The sequence below is a fragment of the Sciurus vulgaris genome (assembly GCF_902686455.1).
Source record: "Sciurus vulgaris genome assembly, chromosome: 1".
In the NCBI taxonomy this organism is placed as follows: Eukaryota; Metazoa; Chordata; class Mammalia; order Rodentia; family Sciuridae; genus Sciurus; species Sciurus vulgaris.
The window spans coordinates 50,668,691-50,686,606 of record NC_136461.1 but is presented as its reverse complement, the minus strand read 5'-3'; the positions used below and the strand labels follow the sequence as shown (position 1 = coordinate 50,686,606).

The 17,916-nt window shown below is 43.3% G+C and overlaps 1 protein-coding gene and 2 pseudogenes across 10 annotated transcripts in view; 1 reads left to right on the top strand and 2 right to left on the bottom strand.

The window, feature by feature from the left end:
• The first annotated feature begins 1,061 nt into the window (after nt 1-1,061).
• On the top strand, nt 1,062-2,998 carry LOC306669558 (eukaryotic initiation factor 4A-II-like; annotated as a pseudogene). The gene has a single exon. The product of its transcript is annotated as a eukaryotic initiation factor 4A-II-like (transcript).
• Nucleotides 2,999-3,919: 921 nt separating this feature from the next.
• Nucleotides 3,920-4,137, bottom strand: LOC306655230 (large ribosomal subunit protein eL39-like; annotated as a pseudogene). Its single transcript has one exon. The product of its transcript is annotated as a large ribosomal subunit protein eL39-like (transcript).
• An 11,366-nt stretch (nt 4,138-15,503) lies between these two features.
• The window catches only part of PATJ (PATJ crumbs cell polarity complex component), a 399,437-nt gene continuing 397,024 nt past the window's right edge, over nt 15,504-17,916 (bottom strand). For all 8 annotated transcript variants that reach the window (XM_079103582.1, XM_079103581.1, XM_079103580.1 and 5 more), the window contains one exon: nt 15,504-17,818. In XM_079103582.1, coding sequence (XP_078959708.1) covers nt 17,672-17,818 — 147 coding nt within the window. In that variant the 3' untranslated portion in view covers nt 15,504-17,671. The remainder of the gene's footprint in view (nt 17,819-17,916) is intronic.

Here is a 17,916-nt window from a genome sequence, read left to right as displayed (position 1 = left end):
TCCAACGGCTCAGGGGGCTGAGACAGAAGGATCACTAGTTCAAAGCCAGCCTCAGCAATTTAGGGGGCCCTAAGCAACTCAGGGAGATCCTGTCTCTAATTAAAATACGAAAAAGGCCTGGGGATGTGGCTCAGTGATTGGAGTGCCCCTGGGCTCAATCCCCTATACCAAAAAAAAAAAAAGAGCCAATATTTAGGATTAAAAACTCTCAGGAGATTTATTATAGCATAAAGCGAATTGGGAGTTTGAGAACTGAGTAATAAACCGGGTGTAGTGGCCGGTTCTAGCTCACACAGCATCTTCACCAAAGAACACACATTTTAATAGACATGACAAGACAACAACAAAAAGACTTTGAGTCTAGAGGGGCAGCAACTTGGTAGATAAAGGATAGTTAGTAAAGCTTATTAACATAGAGTTCTTGGGTACCACCTCCAGGCAGGCAAGGGTCCAAAGTTGTGCACAGCAGTTAACCTTTTTTCTCCCTGGCGCAAAGAGGTGGGGGCAGGGAGGTGGGGTAGATACTTTTGTCTTTGTAAATCTGTGTCCTGTTTTTAGGCAGATAAAGGACAGAGCCTCTCACTTCCGCTTCTTCTTAATTGCCTTTAGTTTAAAAGTCCTTCATGATTTGGGGTGGCATGTTCTGGACTCGCACATTTCCACTGTACTTAGAAGTGAGAGAGATGTGCCCAGGATGCGCATTAGCATTATTATTTGCACTGAAATACGAAGTCCAGCTTTTCCACACAGAAAGCAGGATTTGTCTGATAGGACTTACCACTAGGTGAGTTATATGGTGAATATTTCCCAGAAACCCAATGGACTAAATCTGTCTTTGACAAAAAAATACGTTTAAAGTGTGTTCACAATATAAAAAAGAGTAAAAAAATATAGCCTTTGAAACTAAAGTTGTGATTAAAAACATTTTAGAAGCTGGGCATGGTGGTGTACACCTGTAATCCCAGCAACTGAAGAGTCGGAGGCAGGAGGATCGCAAGTTCAAGACCAGTGTGGGCTTTTCAGTCGGGCGCTGAGTGGATCATGTCTGGTGGCTCCGCGGATTATAACAGGAGGACTACACGCGTGTGGAGGGCAGTGAAAAAAGTTAGAAAGGGTTAGGTTTGGAAAGGGATGTTGCCTAACTGCGGTGTTCTTGTCAGCAGAGAACATGGAGGCCCAGAGGGAATGGACCCCGATGGTGTCATCGAGAGCAACTGGAATGAGATTGTTGATAACTTTGATGATATGAATTTAAAGGAGTCTCTTCTTCGGGGCATCTATGCTTATGGTTTTGAGAAGCCTTCAGCTATTCAGCAGAGAGCTATCATTCCCTGTATTAAAGGGTATGATGTGATTGCTCAAGCTCAGTCAGGTACTGGCAAGACAGCCACATTTGCTATTTCCATCCTGCAACAGTTGGAGATTGAGTTCAAGGAGACCCAAGCACTAGTATAGGCCCCCACCAGAGAACTGGCTCAACAGATCCAAAAGGTGATTCTGGCACTTGGAGCCTATATGGGAGCAATTTGTCATGCCTGCATTGGTGGAACCAATGTTCGAAATGAAATGCAAAAACTGCAGGCCGAAGCACCACATATTGTTGTTGGTACACCAGGGAGAGTGTTTGATATGTTAAATAGAAGATACCTTTCTCCAAAATGGATCAAAATGTTTGTTTTGGACGAAGCAGATGAAATGTTGAGCCGAGGGTTTAAGGATCAAATATATGAGATTTTTCAAAAATTAAATACAAGTATTCAGGTTGTGTTGCTTTCTGCCACAATGCCAACTGATATGTTGGAAGTGACCAAAAAATTTATGAGAGATCCAATTCGAATTCTGGTGAAGAAGGAAGAATTGACCCTTGAAGGAATCAAACAATTTTACATTAATGTTGAAAGAGAGGAAAGGAAGTTGGACACACTTTGTGACTTGTACGAGACACTGACCATTATACAGGCTATTAGTTTTCTCAATACAAGGCACAAAGTGGACTGGCTCACAGAGAAAATGCATGCCAGGGACTTCAAAGTTTCTGCTCTGCATGGTGACATGGACCAGAAAGAGAGAGATGTTATCATGAGAGAATTCCGATCAGGGTCAAGCCAAGTTCTGATCACTACTGACTTGTTGGCTCGTGGGACTGATGTACAAGTGTCTTTGGTTATAAACTATGATCTACCTACCAATCGTGAAAACTATATTCACAGAATTGGCAGAGGGGGTCGATTTGGGAGGAAAGGTGTGGCTATAAACTTTGTTACTGAAGAAGACAAGAGGATTCTTCGTGACATTGAGACTTTCTACAATACTACAGTGGAGGAAATGCCCATGAATGTGGCTGACCTTATTTAATTCCTGGGATGAGATAGATTTGAATGCAGTGCTCGCTGTTGCTGAATAGGCGATCACAATGTGCATTGTGCTTCTTTGGAAATATTTGAATCTTGTCTCAATGCTCATAACGGATCAGAAATACAGATTTTGATAGCAAAGCGACATTAGTCGAGAGCTCTTGTGAGGAAAGTCATTGGCTTTATCCTCTTTAGAGTTAGACTGTTGGGGTGGGTATAAAAAGATGGGGTCTGTAAAATCTTTCTTTCTTAGAAATTTATTTCCTAGTTCTGTAGAAATGGTTGTAGTAGATGTTCTCTATCATTTAATAATATACTTGTGGACTAAAAGATATAAGTGCTGTATAAAATCAGCCAATTATGTTAAACTAGCATATCTGCCTTTATTGTGTTTATCATTAGCCTGAATAGAAAGGCCTTTAAAATTGATTTTTTTAGAAAGCATTTGAATGCATTTTGTTTGGTATTGTATTTATTCAATAAAGTATTTAATTAATGCTAAGTGTGAACTGGACCCTGTTGCTAAGCCCCAGCAAGCAATCATATCCTAGGTAGGGTGAAACCCCCAGTAAAATTGCCATATTGCACATGTCTTAATGAAGTTTGAATGTTAAATAAATTGTATATTCACTTTAAAAAAAAAAAAAAAAAGACCAGTGTGGGCAACTTAATCAAAACCCTTGGCAATTCAGTGAGACTCTGTCTCAAAATAAAAAATAAATGGGGCTGAGGATGTAATTCAGTGGTAGAGCATCCCTGGGTTCAACCCCAGTACAGAAAAAAAAAAAAAAAAAAAAAGGAAGGAAAGGAAAGGTAAAAAGGCAAGCAGCTTGCTGGGAAATCTGGATAAGATTTTTTGGAAGTCATAAGAGGGTGCTGAGCCAGGCATGGTGGCTCACACCTGTAATCCCAGCAGCTCAGAAGGCCGAAGCAGAAGGCTTGTGGGTTCCAGACCAGCCTCAGCAATTTGGGCAACTTAACAGGACCCTGTGTCAAAATGAAATATAAAGAAAAGGGCTGTGGATATAGTTCTTTGGTAAAGTGCCCCTGGGTTCAATCCCCGTTACCACAAAGAGGGCCCTGAGTCTTGAGGAACAAGGCATTCATGGCTGCTGCACACCCACAATTACTTACCTCTTCCTCAGTATTGGGGCCCAGGTGGTGGCTCTGCCTCCAGCCCCAGGACTCAGATAGGAGCAAGAAAGAACTAGTGGGATGGGATCACCAGAGTAGGGACCCTGTGCAGCCATCTGCACCTGCCCTGAGTCTAGAAGCTTCTCACTTTCCCAGGACTGGAGGCCAGAAATTCTACAGAGACCCACCTCTTCTCATCCTGACTTTTTTCTTTTCTTCTCTTTTATCTTTCTTTCTTTTCTTTTTTTTTTTTCTTTTTTTGTTAAATTCTGGAATACATCCAGAATAATTCTTTTATTTTCAAACAAAATGTTTTTAAAAATTTATTATTAAACCATTCTACTAGTGCAGAGAATAGAAACAAAGAGAAAAATCATATTCCCAATAAACATGCCCAATTATTCAGACACTGGTAACATTTTCAACTTGACATGGCAAGGTGACAATGACCTGGACACAGCATAAATATGTGTGCTATCTTACATGCAATTCTTTATAGAGCCAGCTTGAGCTGTCTCCAATGTCTCCTCTTGGAGTTGTACCTGATTTTATTACCAGTTTTCATCTGAACCTACTGGGGAATGGGACGATTTTGCTTCTTTTTCTTGGCGAGGAATCGCTTGATCCTGAAAGTCTTTTGAGAAAACATGGTGAGGAATGGAGTCAACTGCACGTACCATACCACGAAGTCAGGGAGGAGAGAGCCAAAAATTTCTCCAGGCATGGCTGCGATCTGAGTGCTTGGAGACTTCAAGGAGGTAGGGTGCAAATGCACGGGTTATTTGGTGCCAGTAGGTCAGCCGGATTCCGTTCTGCTACAACTGTGCGGCTGGCTGCTGCGAACTCGGGTCAGAACCAAAGCTTCAAGGTTGTGGGCCACCAAGTCTTTGGGACTCAGGAGCAGCCAAGAGGGAGCAATAGGGGCCACCAGAAGTGGTGCTCACCCTGACTCTGCAGCCTAAATAAAACAAGATTAGAGTTTTCCTTTGGGGCATGGTACTATTCCAGCCTAGAGGACATGTCCTTATGAGGTCATCTTTCTCTGAAGAAGAGTGGCTTCTATGGAGATGGATGGCTGTTCCCGTGCGTGGAGTCTTCCTAGGGCTGGAGTGGACGGAGCTTAGTGCAGGGTAGGTTTTTAGCGCCTAGGTAGTCCTGAGTTTAACCCCCAGCACACCCCACCCGACCACCCACAGTCTTTCCAGTAGCTTCTCTGTCATCACAGTTTCTGTGGGGCCCTCTTCTGGATTTAGGCAGGGAGATCAAGCAAAGTCTTGAACAATATTTCCATCTTTATTGGCACACATGAAATCAGGTAAATGGAAAACCTGCGCCATCTTCTGGCCATGATGATGTGATGTTTTCTGTAGACTCCTGGTTCTTCAATTACTAGATGCCGGGTTTCCTCTGCTTTTCCAGTTGCTAAATCTAAGGTTATTTGCAATTTGGTGTGTGTGTGTGTGTGTGTGTGTGTGTGTGTGTTTGTGTTTGTGTTTGTTGTGTTTTCAATGAAGAATCGCCTGAGGAAGTAGGTTTAAATGCAGATTCTACTTTTTGGTACTGGGGATTAAACCCAAGGGAACTCTACCACTGAACTGCACCCCTTTTTAATTTTTTTATTATGAGACAGGGTCCCTAAACATTGCTGAGCCTGGCCTTAGCTTCCTGAGTTTCTGGGATGACAGGTGTGTGCCATCATGTGAGGCCAGATTCTGATTTTTAAGTGTGTACCTGCCCCTATCCAGGATTCTAATATGAACTGTTTATAAAATGCACTCTGAGAAAACAAAACAGCAAAACAAAACGAAACTATACCATTAGGGTTTAGGGTGTATTTCAATGGTAGAGTGGTAGAAGGCTTGTCTAGCATGTCCAAGATCCTGGATTTAATTCCCAGCACCAAAATAAACAAATAAATAAATAACCAACCCCAAACAGCAACAAAACAATGCTATGAAGGCCAAATTTTCATCGCTTTAAAGGGCAAATCTGACTAAAATTCCCCATAGTAAAACATCTCAGTGACTCTATAATGCTGTGGGGTTAATTCCAGGCTCTTCATTTGGACCCACGTTTCACATCTCATGTTTGAGTCACGTATGACTCTTGGTGGTTTGTGGAACTTGCCATTCTCAAATGCTGTTGTCTTCCTGGACACCATATGGTACCACACTCTATCATTTCTCCGGCCACCTGCTTAATTCTTACTGCTCTGTAGCCGGCTTTCCTGACCCTTGCTCCATAGCCATGTTCCTTAGTTCTGTCCTTCTCTGTATTATAGCTTCACTAATAGCATTGTCTTCCTCTATTGCAATCACTGTTTCCTATCTGCCTGCCCATCAGACTAAGCCAGCTGAGTGCAGGAAATGTGTCTTATTCAGTTTTGTATCTCTTGAATTTAACACATTGTCAACCTTTAATAAATAATCTACAGATAGATGAAAAAGTTGTACTGTACCTCATATGTGTTTTTAGTTTCTTTTTTTTTTTTTTTTTGGTGGGGGAGCACTGGTGATTGAACATTGAACCCAGGGACACTTTACCATTAAGCCACATCCCCAGCCCTTTTTATTTTTTATTTTGAGACAGAGTCGCTTGCTGAGTTCCTCAGGGCCTCACTTAGTTGCTCAGGCTGGTCTTGAACTTGTGATCCTCCTGCCTCAGCCTCCAGAGCAGCTGGTATTACAGGTGTGCACCACCGCAGCCAGCATTGAGTCGATAGATTTTAAAAATCAGTTTTAATGACTGTTTGATTGTTGGTAATGGGGATTTAACTCTGGGGCGCTTTACCACTGAGCTACATCCTCAGTCATCTTCTTCTCTTTCTCCTTCTCCTCCTTCTCCTCTTCCATCTCTTACTCTTCCTCCCTTCTCCTCCTCAGTGCATCCTACAAATGCACTTAGTGCTATAAATACACTATAAAATAAAAAATTCTTTCAGTCTTGGAAAGACAGGAGAAGGGCGGGCATGGGGACACCTGAGGACTGAAATCCATGTCCAACCCCTGGAGCCCTCACATTCGCTCAGTGTCAAGGGCAAGGCAAACTGATCAACTGGCTAATGGAAAAATGGAGACTGGAAGGCAATGGAACCCAGTCACAGGCAGGAACAAAGCCCCACAAGAATGAAGATCATGTCCACCTTCCTGCACAGTCTGTTTAGCGCCGGCTGGGAGGGGCGCCAACTTTGTGAGATTTGGCGGCAGTGGCGGTCGAGAAGCCTCTCTCTACAGCCGGGTGTCCGGCGCCATCCTCCCTCCTCTCTGTGTCCTTTGCGTGTGTGCCGCCTTCCCTCTCCCTCCTCTCCAGTTCCCGTCCAGGACTCAGCTAAAAGAATTTTTTTTTTCTTTTTTTCTCCAGCTGGGTTAGATTCCAGAGACCCAGAATCGCAGCGTCTCTCGTGCGCCCCCGCGCGGTAGTACGAAGCGCCTCAAGTTGAAGCCGGCCGCGACACCCCTAGGTGGAGGTCGGTAGAGAGCAAGTTTGGGGGCTATGCGGCCCCTGCCTGGCCTCCACGCTAGCCTAAGAAGATGTTTGAACTGGCACCAAGGAACCAAAGACCTCCAATATCTGAAACCTCAGTTCTGCATTTCTTCTCCTAAAGACTCACCTCCTCATACCGGATTGGATAGAAAATACTGTTGCAGTTGCCTGGAAGTTAAAGCTTTAAGCCAGGTGTTTTGTGGGAGGTTCTAAAACAGTTTTTTCCAACTCTGGCTGCACCTGAGAATCCTCTGGGTCTCTTAAAACAAAACAAAAATTCTAGATATCGTCTTCCCTCTAGTTCCCATTTGACCAGTCTGGATTGTAGCCTGAGCATGGGAATTGAAAATATCCCCCAGGTGATTTTAATGTATAGCTAAGGCTATAAATCACTGCCCTGCTACATGTGGTGGCATAGGCGCCAACTACTTGGGAAGCGGAAGCAGGAGGTTCACAAGTGCAAGGTCAACCTAGACATTAGTGAGACCTTGTATCCAAAAAAAAAAAAAAAAGAAAGAAAGAAAGAAAACAAGGCTGGTGGTGTACCTCAGTGGTAGAGCTCTTGCTTAGCAAACATGAGCCCCTGGGTTCAATCCCCAATCCCTGCAATCCCTGGTACTGAAAAACAAAACAAAACCCAAACCATCTGCCCTAGAAAGACAGAGTGGGTAGTTGCTGGGCTTTCTGGATAGGTGGGGGCTGTATGTTGTGGCTGCCTGCTAATAAATGTTTATAGAGTTGGCAGACTCAGTGTGCTGCTCGCTTTCCAATGCATAAGCTGTGACTGGGGTTTACCTGTATTCCTATCTGCTTCTAAAACTGGTGTCCACCGGCATTTAGCAAAAGAACCTGGCAATTGTGAATGGTCACAGACTGGAGGAAGAAAGGGCAAGGGAGCCTCATGTGCTCAAACTCAGGTGATCATCAGAACACAGATTTCTGGGTCCCACTCCAGAGGTTCAAAGTAGACCGTGCACGTACATGTTTCCTGATGATCCTGGTGATGGTGGTCCATGGCTGCATGGAGAGCTGCTGCAGCGCTCAGGGATAGTGCTGGCAAAGGCCTGTGACGAGAGAGCTCAGCTTTTATTTTGTGAGACTAGAGTTAACCTACTGCTGGAGGTTTAGGTGGAAGTGAGATCATGAAGTGCCCCACAACTATGTGTGCCCTGAGTGCCTGAGAAGCCACCTGATTAGCATCTAAGGGTGTCTAGGATTCCTGGTGGAGGGATGGCAGAGGCCAGGTCTCAGCCTGTCCACTCTAGGTTCTGGGGAGGTAGAAGCAGTGATTGTTACTGCCCTCCAGCTGTGGATACTAGAGGGGCAGGGACTGAATAGGGGTTGAATATAAGGAGACAGAACACGTCCTTGCTTACCTAAGGCAAGGCCATTCCTAAGGGGGTCATTTCAAGGTTCCACGATGTGTGGGATAGTTAATTTGATGTGTCAGCTTGAAGGGTGTTTTTGGATGAGATTAACATTTAAATCAGTGAACTAATTGCCCTTCACAATGTGGGTGGGACTTATCCCACTAGTTGAAGGCCTGAATGGAATAAAAAGAGCAGTCTCACCTATTGCAGTGGCCCAAGCCTGTAATCACAGTGATTCCAGAGGTAGAGGCATGAGGATTGCAAGTTCAAGACCAGCCTCAACAATTTAGTGAAGGCCTAAGCAACTCAAGTCAACTTTATCAAAATAAAAAAGGGCTGGGGACTAAGCTCAGTGGTAAAGTGCACCCGGGATCAATCCCTCCTCCCCTTAGTCTCACTATTCTGGTTGACTTTAATAGATAAATATACATAAACTATAAAACTGGGAGAGGGGAAATGGGGTGCAAGAAGTTTCAGTTGTTTAGAAAGTTTGAAAAACAACAGTATAAGAAAAGGAGGTGTTTGGAGAACCGCAGCGCCGTGCCCCAGTGTCTCCCGGCGTCCCCGCGGCGGCGGCTGGATCCAGCCCAGCGCGGTGCTCTTTTCTCTGGGTCTTCTGGCCACTGCAGCCTCCGGACGCGCGATCCAGGCAGCACTGGAAGCAATTTGATCCCGTCAGCGGCCTCACACTCGAATCGCAGGTCCACTCTCCAGAACCTCCGATCTTTCCACACCTTTGCTGATGCAACTAAGGGTGATGACTTCCACCCTGCGGGGACTGAGGCTTACTTTCCTATTAGAACCCAGCAACCCGCGGCAGAAAGGGCACTGCGGATGATTATGACAAAAAGCACATGGCTAGGTTATTCGGCTTTGAGGTGACCAAAGAGAAAACATTTGCCAGCGTCTCTCGGAGGCTGGTGTTGTCAAGAAGGAGCAGCTAAGGCTCATGGATTCTAAAATGATCCTAAATGCCTAAATATGTGGAGAATTTCTTCATTTTTCTTCTGTTTCTTCATCTCCACTTTCTTGTTCTTTACCAGAGATTGAACCCAGGGTCGCTTAACCACTGAGCCACATCCCCAGCCCCCTTCCCTGCCTTTTTTTTTTTTTTTTTTTTTTTTTTGATAAAAAGTAAAAGTTTTATTGCTTTGCTAGTAAAGGAGACATAGGGAACTCCTGTCCCAGAGGCTGTGATTCTGCTCATCAACAGGAACAGGGGGCTTTTAAAGAGGCTACATTCCACCTGTTCTCTGTTGGAGCTGTAATTCACTTGTTAATTTGGGAGACAGTCGTTTCTGAGATCTTCTGGTACCATCCCCAAAGCCTGGATTACGTGTTCCTATGGTTGGTGTGTGTTTAGGGACAGATAACTCTGCCTAGGGTCGGGGAGAAAAGTAATCCTGTTTCCCCTGAGGTTAGGGAGGGGGAAGGATTAGGGAGGAGCAGGGAGGGAGGAGGAGAAAGCAACATGTCCATTTTAAAAATCAGTCGCAGTGGCAAGGGCTATATTCAAAGCATAAAATAGACCATTTTACATTTCCCCACTGTTACGTTTCCCCACTGTCAATTTCTACATTCCATTTATTATTTATTTATTTATTTATTTATTTTGCAGTACTGGGGATCGAACTCAGGGCCTTGTTGTGAGGCAAGCACTCTACCAGCTGAGCTATCTCCCCAGCCCTCTACATTCCATTTCTATAGAAAAAGGGGTGACAGATGACATCTCCAAACTGCTTCCTGCTGAAAGGGGGCAAAGTTGGGGGAATCCCCAGACTTTTTAATATTTTATTTTGACACAGGGTTTTGGTAAGTTGCTTAGGGCCTTGCTTAGTTGCTGAGGCTGGCTTTGAACTTAGGATCCTCTTGCCTCCTTAGCCACTGGGTGTCATGTGTCACCATGACTGGCTAGAGAATTTCTTAAATGATTTTGTTCTCTAGGCCCAATGTGACTTGTGAAACGATTCTTCGCAGTGAATGGACTTTTCCTATGTTTAATCATTCAAACTTCCATTCACATCAGCACGATTACAGAAAACATGGGGTATGTAGCTAGTAACACATAAGAAAATTGCAGTAAGGTGTGGCTGTCAACAGGGTGGGGGAAGGAATCCATAGACTGTGGCAACTGAGCTGTCTATTGTACAAGTGGGAGAAACCAAGGAACTTATTGATAAGTGTAAAATGCTTACAGAAAATTGAATCATTGCTGGGTGCACTGGCACACACTTGTAATCCCAGCTACTTGGAAGGCTGAAGCAGGAGGATCACAGGTTCAAGGTCAGTCTCAGCAACGGAGGCCCTAGGCAACTGTGAGACCCTGTCTCAAAAAATAAAAAGGGCTGGGGATGGAGCTCAGTGGTAAAGTACCCCTGGGTTCAATCCCTGGGGTCAATTCCCAGTACCAAAGTTAAAAAGAAAATTGAATCATCACATTGTGAAAAATATATTCTCACTATCATCTTCAATCATTTTGATTAGATCAAGAATAATGCTTCTGCCTGAAGACTATTAAGTGGTATGGGAATTGCCTTACTACTGGAGTAAACAACTAGAAAATTTGACATAATATGTGAAATAAATGTTTTCAGACATCAACAGACAGCACAGGATTTTGATGCAAGCAAGAAGGGAATCGAATCAAGGGAAATTCTATAATTGCTCTAGTTTAATGTCTGTTTGACAGCATTCAGGCAATACTCAGGAGGTAGAACCCAAACAGACTCCAGGAATAGAGATCAGAGTTGAGGGAGGCCAAGATGGTATGAAAGTCGATAATACCAAGATGAATTTTTTCTTGGCAGACCCAAACAAAACTGGAGCTTGGAAATTAAGGGGGACAACTCTAGCTTGCCTTTCTAGGGTAAGGATTTTCTAAAGGTCTACATAAAATTCCCTCCTGTTCTATACGTAGTCCATGTTTTGCACCCCTTACATATATGTACAGATTACTGTAACAAAGCTTAACATTCAGATAAGATGCTTTTGACAGAACACTGACCCAGTAACCTCCATCAATGAGCTGGTGCCAACTGCAGCTTGGGTCTCCACGACCAATGAAATTTGTATCTAAAGTTTATGCAAACTTTTCCCCTTTGACCTTTAAAAACTTCCCCATGCCTCCACATCTTTGAATCTGCTCATGGTTTACCATAGCATGTGTTTTCTCATTGCAATCTTTGCTATCTCACATAAGTATCATTATTTTTTGACAAATCTTGACCATTGCTAGATTTTGTAAGGTAGAATATTAGATGGGAGGAAGCTCTGCAGAGAAAGAGCTGTGGAAACCTGCTCTTAGTTGGACTCATCTGCACGTGCATGAGAGGAAATTCCTCCAGGCCAGGAAAGAACCACCGGGAAGCAATTCCTAGGTAAATATCAGCAGTTTCCTCCTGGAAAGACCTCATAATATGCCTGGACTGGGTAGGATTCTCAAAATAGTGCCTTAATAGTGGAGCAAAACTAGCCCTAGATCATTTATTTTTATATTCTATTTTTTGCAGTGCTCTGGATTGAACCCAGGACCTGGCATGTGCTAGGCAAGTGCTCTACCACTGAGATACATCCCCAGCCCCTCAACAGCAGAAAGCTTTAAAACAAAAATTGAAAGGCCTGAACTGATTGCAAGTAAGTTAACTGCATGCAAGAATAGTCTGATGTTATTTAAAGGAACACAGTCTAGTAGCCAAGGGTATACATCGCTTGGCACCTAATAGGGAAATACCAGGCATGCAAAGTAGATGAGTAAGGCCAATCCATAATCAGAAAATAAAACCAAGAGAAATCAAACAATAGAAGCAGACCAAGATCGTCAGAAGTAGTAGAAAAGATACACACACACACACATAGTTTTTAACTGGGGTTTGAACACAGGAGTACTTGAACTCTAAGCCACATCCTCAGTCCTTTTCACTCTTTGAGACAGGGTCTTGCTAAGTTGCTGAGACTGGCCTTGAACCTGTGATCTTCCCGCCTCATTCTCACTACTGGTTGGGATTACAGGTGTACACCACTGTTTCTGGTGATGAGATTCTTAAATATGGGCAAGTACACAAAACAGAGGCCAGGTATGGCCTGCAGACCAAATCTGACTGACTGTACTTCCACGGAACACAGTCACACTCCTCATCTATGCATCGTCTAACCTCCCTTTTGTGGTGCTATAGTGGCAAAGTTGAGTAGTTGTGCCAAAGACTGCAAACCTCTATTACATATTTATTATCAGGTTTTTACACCAAGATTGCTGACCCCTGACATAAAGAAAAACATGAACATGGCGAGGTGGGAAATTAAAGATATAAAAACATGACCCCAGGGAACAGAGGGGATAGCTTGGTGGTAGTGCACTTGCGTAGCATGTTCAAGGCCCTGGGTTTGATCCCCAGCACTGCAGAACATACAAAAGTACCCCAAACTAAAATAACCTCTCCTCCCCCTGTCAAACCAGATCCAGTAAAGATGGAACACACACTATTTGAAAAGTACATATGAAATTCACATAAAGATGAATCTGATCTCCCATTTTCAAAGAAGCTGATCATGGGAGTCAAGGGGCTGACTTGTTTTGACAGTGACAGGGAGTGAGGAAAGAAGTGCTGTTGGGAATTCCAGCTGGGTAAAGGCCTTGCTTTGTTGCAGAGGTGGGGAGTAGGCTGAGGGAATTGATATCTACATGGCATGGCTGAGGGTGGAAGCCCTGGTTTTTTTTTTTTTTTTTTTTTTCTTTTATGGTACTGGGGATTTCGCCCAGGCCTAGCTCACGCTAAGTGCATGTGCTACCACTGAGCTACATCCCTACCCCACCGGCTCCTGAGATGATCTTGCTAATTGCCCAGGTTGGCCTCTAACTTCTGACCCTCCTACATCAGCCTCCTGAGTAGCTGGGATTACAGCGTGTGCCACCGTGCCTGGCTCTAATGTATCATACACTGTTGTAAACTATTGTTAGTTACGCTATTATGCTACAGAACACCAGAACTAACTAATCCTAACTACATTCTGGTACCGATTATTTGATCTCCCTATCCCTCCCCCTTCTTCCTTCCCTGGTCTTTTTACTCTTTTCTTTTATGAGGTTGACTATTTTAGCTTCCACAAGTGAGTAGGGTCATGTTGAGAGTTAGTCAGTTTTCTGTCACTGCAACAAATGACCTGAGATAAACAACTTAAAACAAGGAAGGATTTCTGAGGGGCTTAGAGTTTGAGAGCTTTCAGTCCCTGGTCACTTGGCCTTGTTGCTTTGAACCTGTGGTGGCACAGTACATCGCAGCAGAGGTCTTTTTACTACATGGCAGCTGGGAAGTGAAGAGGAAGGGGCTGGGGCTCCAATATCCCAGGGGTTCAAGGTCACATTCCCAATAACCTAACTGCCTTCCACTATGACCCACCTCTTAAAGGTTCCACCACCTCCTGATACTGCCAAAGTCTGGTGACCACACCCTTCAACACATGGCCTTTGGGGGACATTTAAGATCCAAACTAACTGGGTGTGGTGGTGACACCTGTAATCCCAGCAATTCAGGAGGCAGAGGCAGAAGGATCGAAAGTCTGAGGCCAGCCTGGACAGCTTAGCAAGACTCTATCTCAAAACAGTAAGAGGGCAGGGGCTGAGGCTCAGTGGTAGAGCACTCAGTACCAGTACTCAGTACCAGTACTCAGTCCTGGTACTGCAAATAAATGAATACATACATAAATTAATCAAGAAATCCAAACCATAATATGGCATTCTTCTTCCTGTGCCTGGTTTACTTTATATAATATCCTCCACTTCCATCTATGTTGTTGCAAATAACAGGATTTCATTTTTTAATATTCTGTTACGCATATATACATTTTCTTCTTTTTTTTTTTTTTTTGGTACTGGGGATCAAACTCAGGGCCTTCTGCTTGCGAGGCAAGCACTCTACCAGCTAAGCTATCTCCCCAGCCCTACATTTTCTTTTTCCATTCATCCATAATGGACTCTTTGGTTCGTTCCATATGTTGGTCACAGTGAATAGTGCTGCAGTAAAAATGGGAGTGCAGCTATCTTTTTTTTTTTTTTTTCAGTGATGGGGATCAAACCCAGGGCCTTGTGCTTGCCAGGCAAGCACTCTACTGACTAAACTATCTCCCCAGCCCTTCAGCTATCTTTTTAATAGGCTCATTTCATTTCCTTTGGAAATACACTCCGTAGTGGGACAGCTGCATCTATTTTTAGCTTTCTGAGGTGAAGACATACTGTTTTTCATAATGATTGTATTAATTTACATTCCCACTGACAATGCGTAAGAGTTCCCCTTTCTTCACACCCTTGCCACCAAAAAATACATAATTTAAAATGGTCAGTACCGGGGCCGGGATATAGCTCAGTGGTAGAGTGCTTGTCTAGTTTGTCTAGTGTGGGACAGACCCTGGGTTCAGTCCTTAGTACTGGGGGGGGGGGGGGGGAGGTCATCACTGATTAAAACCACTATTTGGTAGCATAACTGACTAATTTCAGATCACCTCCATTAACAATATGCTTTTGCTAATATTTATATAACACCCTGAGACAGCTCAGCACTAAGTGTTCTACTTGGATTTTACTCATTTCAGTCCTTGCCTCCCACTCCCTTCTAATTGAAGAAACTGAAGCACTGGAGGATTAAATGACATGGACAAGGTCATATACCTAGTGAGTGAGGTTTCAGACTCAGGCAGTGTGCTGCCAAGATTTGACCTCTGAATCCTTCACAGGCTCCTTTGTAAAGCCCCTATTCTAACGAAAGAAATAAACGGGACAACTATTAGTGGATTCCAGATTTTAATAGGACACTGAAAAACCCTGTGAAAACTTAAATTCTTTGTTTTTCTTTTAGGGAACAAACAGCTGAAGAAAAACCAAAATCAGATACATAAATTAAACTTTTTCACATACAAAAAGATTCTGAGCCTTAGGCAACTACATTTGTTTAGAATCTCTAGAAACATCTCACATATACATTCAGCAGTTTTATTTTACTGACTGCAATGAGTGACATCACTATACTTAAATGGCCTAAATGATTAGGCCAGAACAATATATGTGGCTATAAGAAAAATGCTTCCTTTATAAATTTCCATCTTCATATCCTCTCACCTTGTCAGCAAGTTCTGATACCAAAAACAACAAAACAAAACAAAAACTTTTGGGCAAGGCAATTATTTATTAGTGATGCAAAGAGGCATAACCAGGTATGAGAAGCACTAGCTCTGCCAAGTTTTGACAGCAACGAGTATCACAATTCCTTTAACAGGCTTTCAATAGCATGACCCCAGAGACACACAACCACCATGGATTATTTCAAAATGTGTATTTAAAGGCCATTCCATCAAAATGCAGAATTACATTTCAAAAGAATCATGTGCATATCTGTCTATCTAAGGTGCATTTTCAAGTGTCATTGGACTTTTCTTCATCTGGGCCACCTGAGGTGTTCTTGCAGACATGATTAACACAGAATGTTCTGAGGCTGGTGGCTTCTCATGCATTTTAAGGTGAGATCCTGGATGTATTAGAAATTCCAAAAGCTGTGTGTAATCTTGAAAAACTTGACACCAGTCATGAAATACATTTTCGACATTAAATTTAGGCACTCTATACTTTGGAATAGCCACAAAGTATTCCAACAAGAGTTAATGCACATTGTGATTACACCTACTCAAAGATAATTTTCAAATAAAATCTATACTCATTTATTTATTTTTCTGGTCCTTGGAATTGAACCTATCCCAGTCCTTTTTTTAAAAAATTTTGAGATAGGGTCTCACTAAGTTGGTGAGGCTGGCCTCAAACTTGCCATCCTCCTGCCTCAGCCCCCTCACCCCGAGTGGCTGGGATTACAGGTGTGCACCACGGCACCCAGCAAAATCTACATTTATTAAATAAGATTTTAAATTAAAGCCCATTAAATTTTGGTAATTACTATGAACAATTTGCAGCATTGGCTTATAGTTAAATAGTGCTGAACTACTTCTATTATTGACTCTGGTAATTATCCTTCATGGTAAGTTTTTATAGAAGACCCTAGAACATTCACTGATAAGCGTCTTCGCCCTTTTCCTGCTACTATGTCAACAAGAATGCCCACAATCAATGTTACAGTTATTATATTTTCTGCTGTAGCTTCTTTCGCAGCATAGCAAACTTCAGGAAAAGAGAGGCACCCTGGGGGCCAGGAAACATCAGGCAGGCATTTCCCTGCTGTTCCCTAGGCTCAGTTGGTTTGCTCGGTTATTAATGGCTCAGCACGTCGTCCATCTAGTTCCTGCAGTCTGTGCCGTTGTGTTGGCTGGTCTGGAGGAAAAGGGAAGGATAATCCAACTAGTCACTCTCCTTTGCACAAGGCCAAAGCCACCCAGATCTCATCTGACTTGAGGCAAAGCTTGGTGACCTCTGCAGGGTGTTCTTCTACCGCCTCCTGTGAAGACTGAGGGGTGGGAATGATGCTGGCCTGAGACACCATTAACTCCAGATGAACTTCACCGGCTAGAGCCTGTTAGCACTGTCAGAACTCAGAACATGGAGGTTAACTGTTCTTGCCAAGAGTAAGGTGCGCTTGCTCAATGGTGTGCACTTCTATAGCTCAGAAAGCAATTAGAAAGTCTTTCAGAATCTTTAGGAGATTACAGTTTGCAAATTGACTCATCAAAATCACCAATGACTAACATGTAAAGTTCCATCTAGAGAAATGAATTTGAGACTTATTTGACTATAAGTCATACGGAAGAGAATACAGCAATTTCCCTTTGGAGAATATGGGTCTTTCGTCATGGGGAACTTAATTACACTGCTAATGTTTGCTGGCTTACTTGAAGAGACAATTAGCACAAGTAAATCATGAGTGAGATGACAAGTGGCTTAGCATTCGCTTCTGTTCATCACATGAGAGCTGAGCTGCTGTTCGGCGTCTGTCTGAACGGGGCGGGGCGGGGGAGAAGCGGTAAGGAACAGGAGGCCCTAATTCCAGTTTCAGCAGATATAATCAGAACCAGTTACTGCTAACTGGCAAACACTGATGTTAAAGGAAAGACGCTGCTGCATTGCTGAATGGCAAAAACAAAACAAAGCAGGAAAGACTTGTTCATTCAGACTTTAGAAATCAACCTCACCAGAGGGGACAGAAGCTGGGAAAAAAAATCAGGCAGATGACTGTTGATTCAGGAAAATCACTTGGAACCTCAGCCTCTCTCCTGAGCAGAGAGAATGAGAAGGTACAAACATGGTAAATTTTACTCGAGGTGGCTTTTTATCATCTCCCTGGACTTGGTCTTCCTATGGATATTCTAAACAACAACATCTGTCTTATGATCAGGGCCTGGGACTCACGACAACACTGTTAAGGTTACAGTCCCTCTCTGGTGTTTTAGAATGTCGACAGCTTGCTCATGAGTGACACCTTCCAGGGTCTCACCGTTAACAGCTAAAATCTGATCACCTCGCTTTAATCGGCCGTCATCTGCAGCTGCTCCCTACAAACAAGAAACATTCCAGTTTAATCCGGGGTGGAACAGTTTCTATTACATTAATATTAAAACCTCTAACTTGCGTCTGTGTGCATATTGAAGAA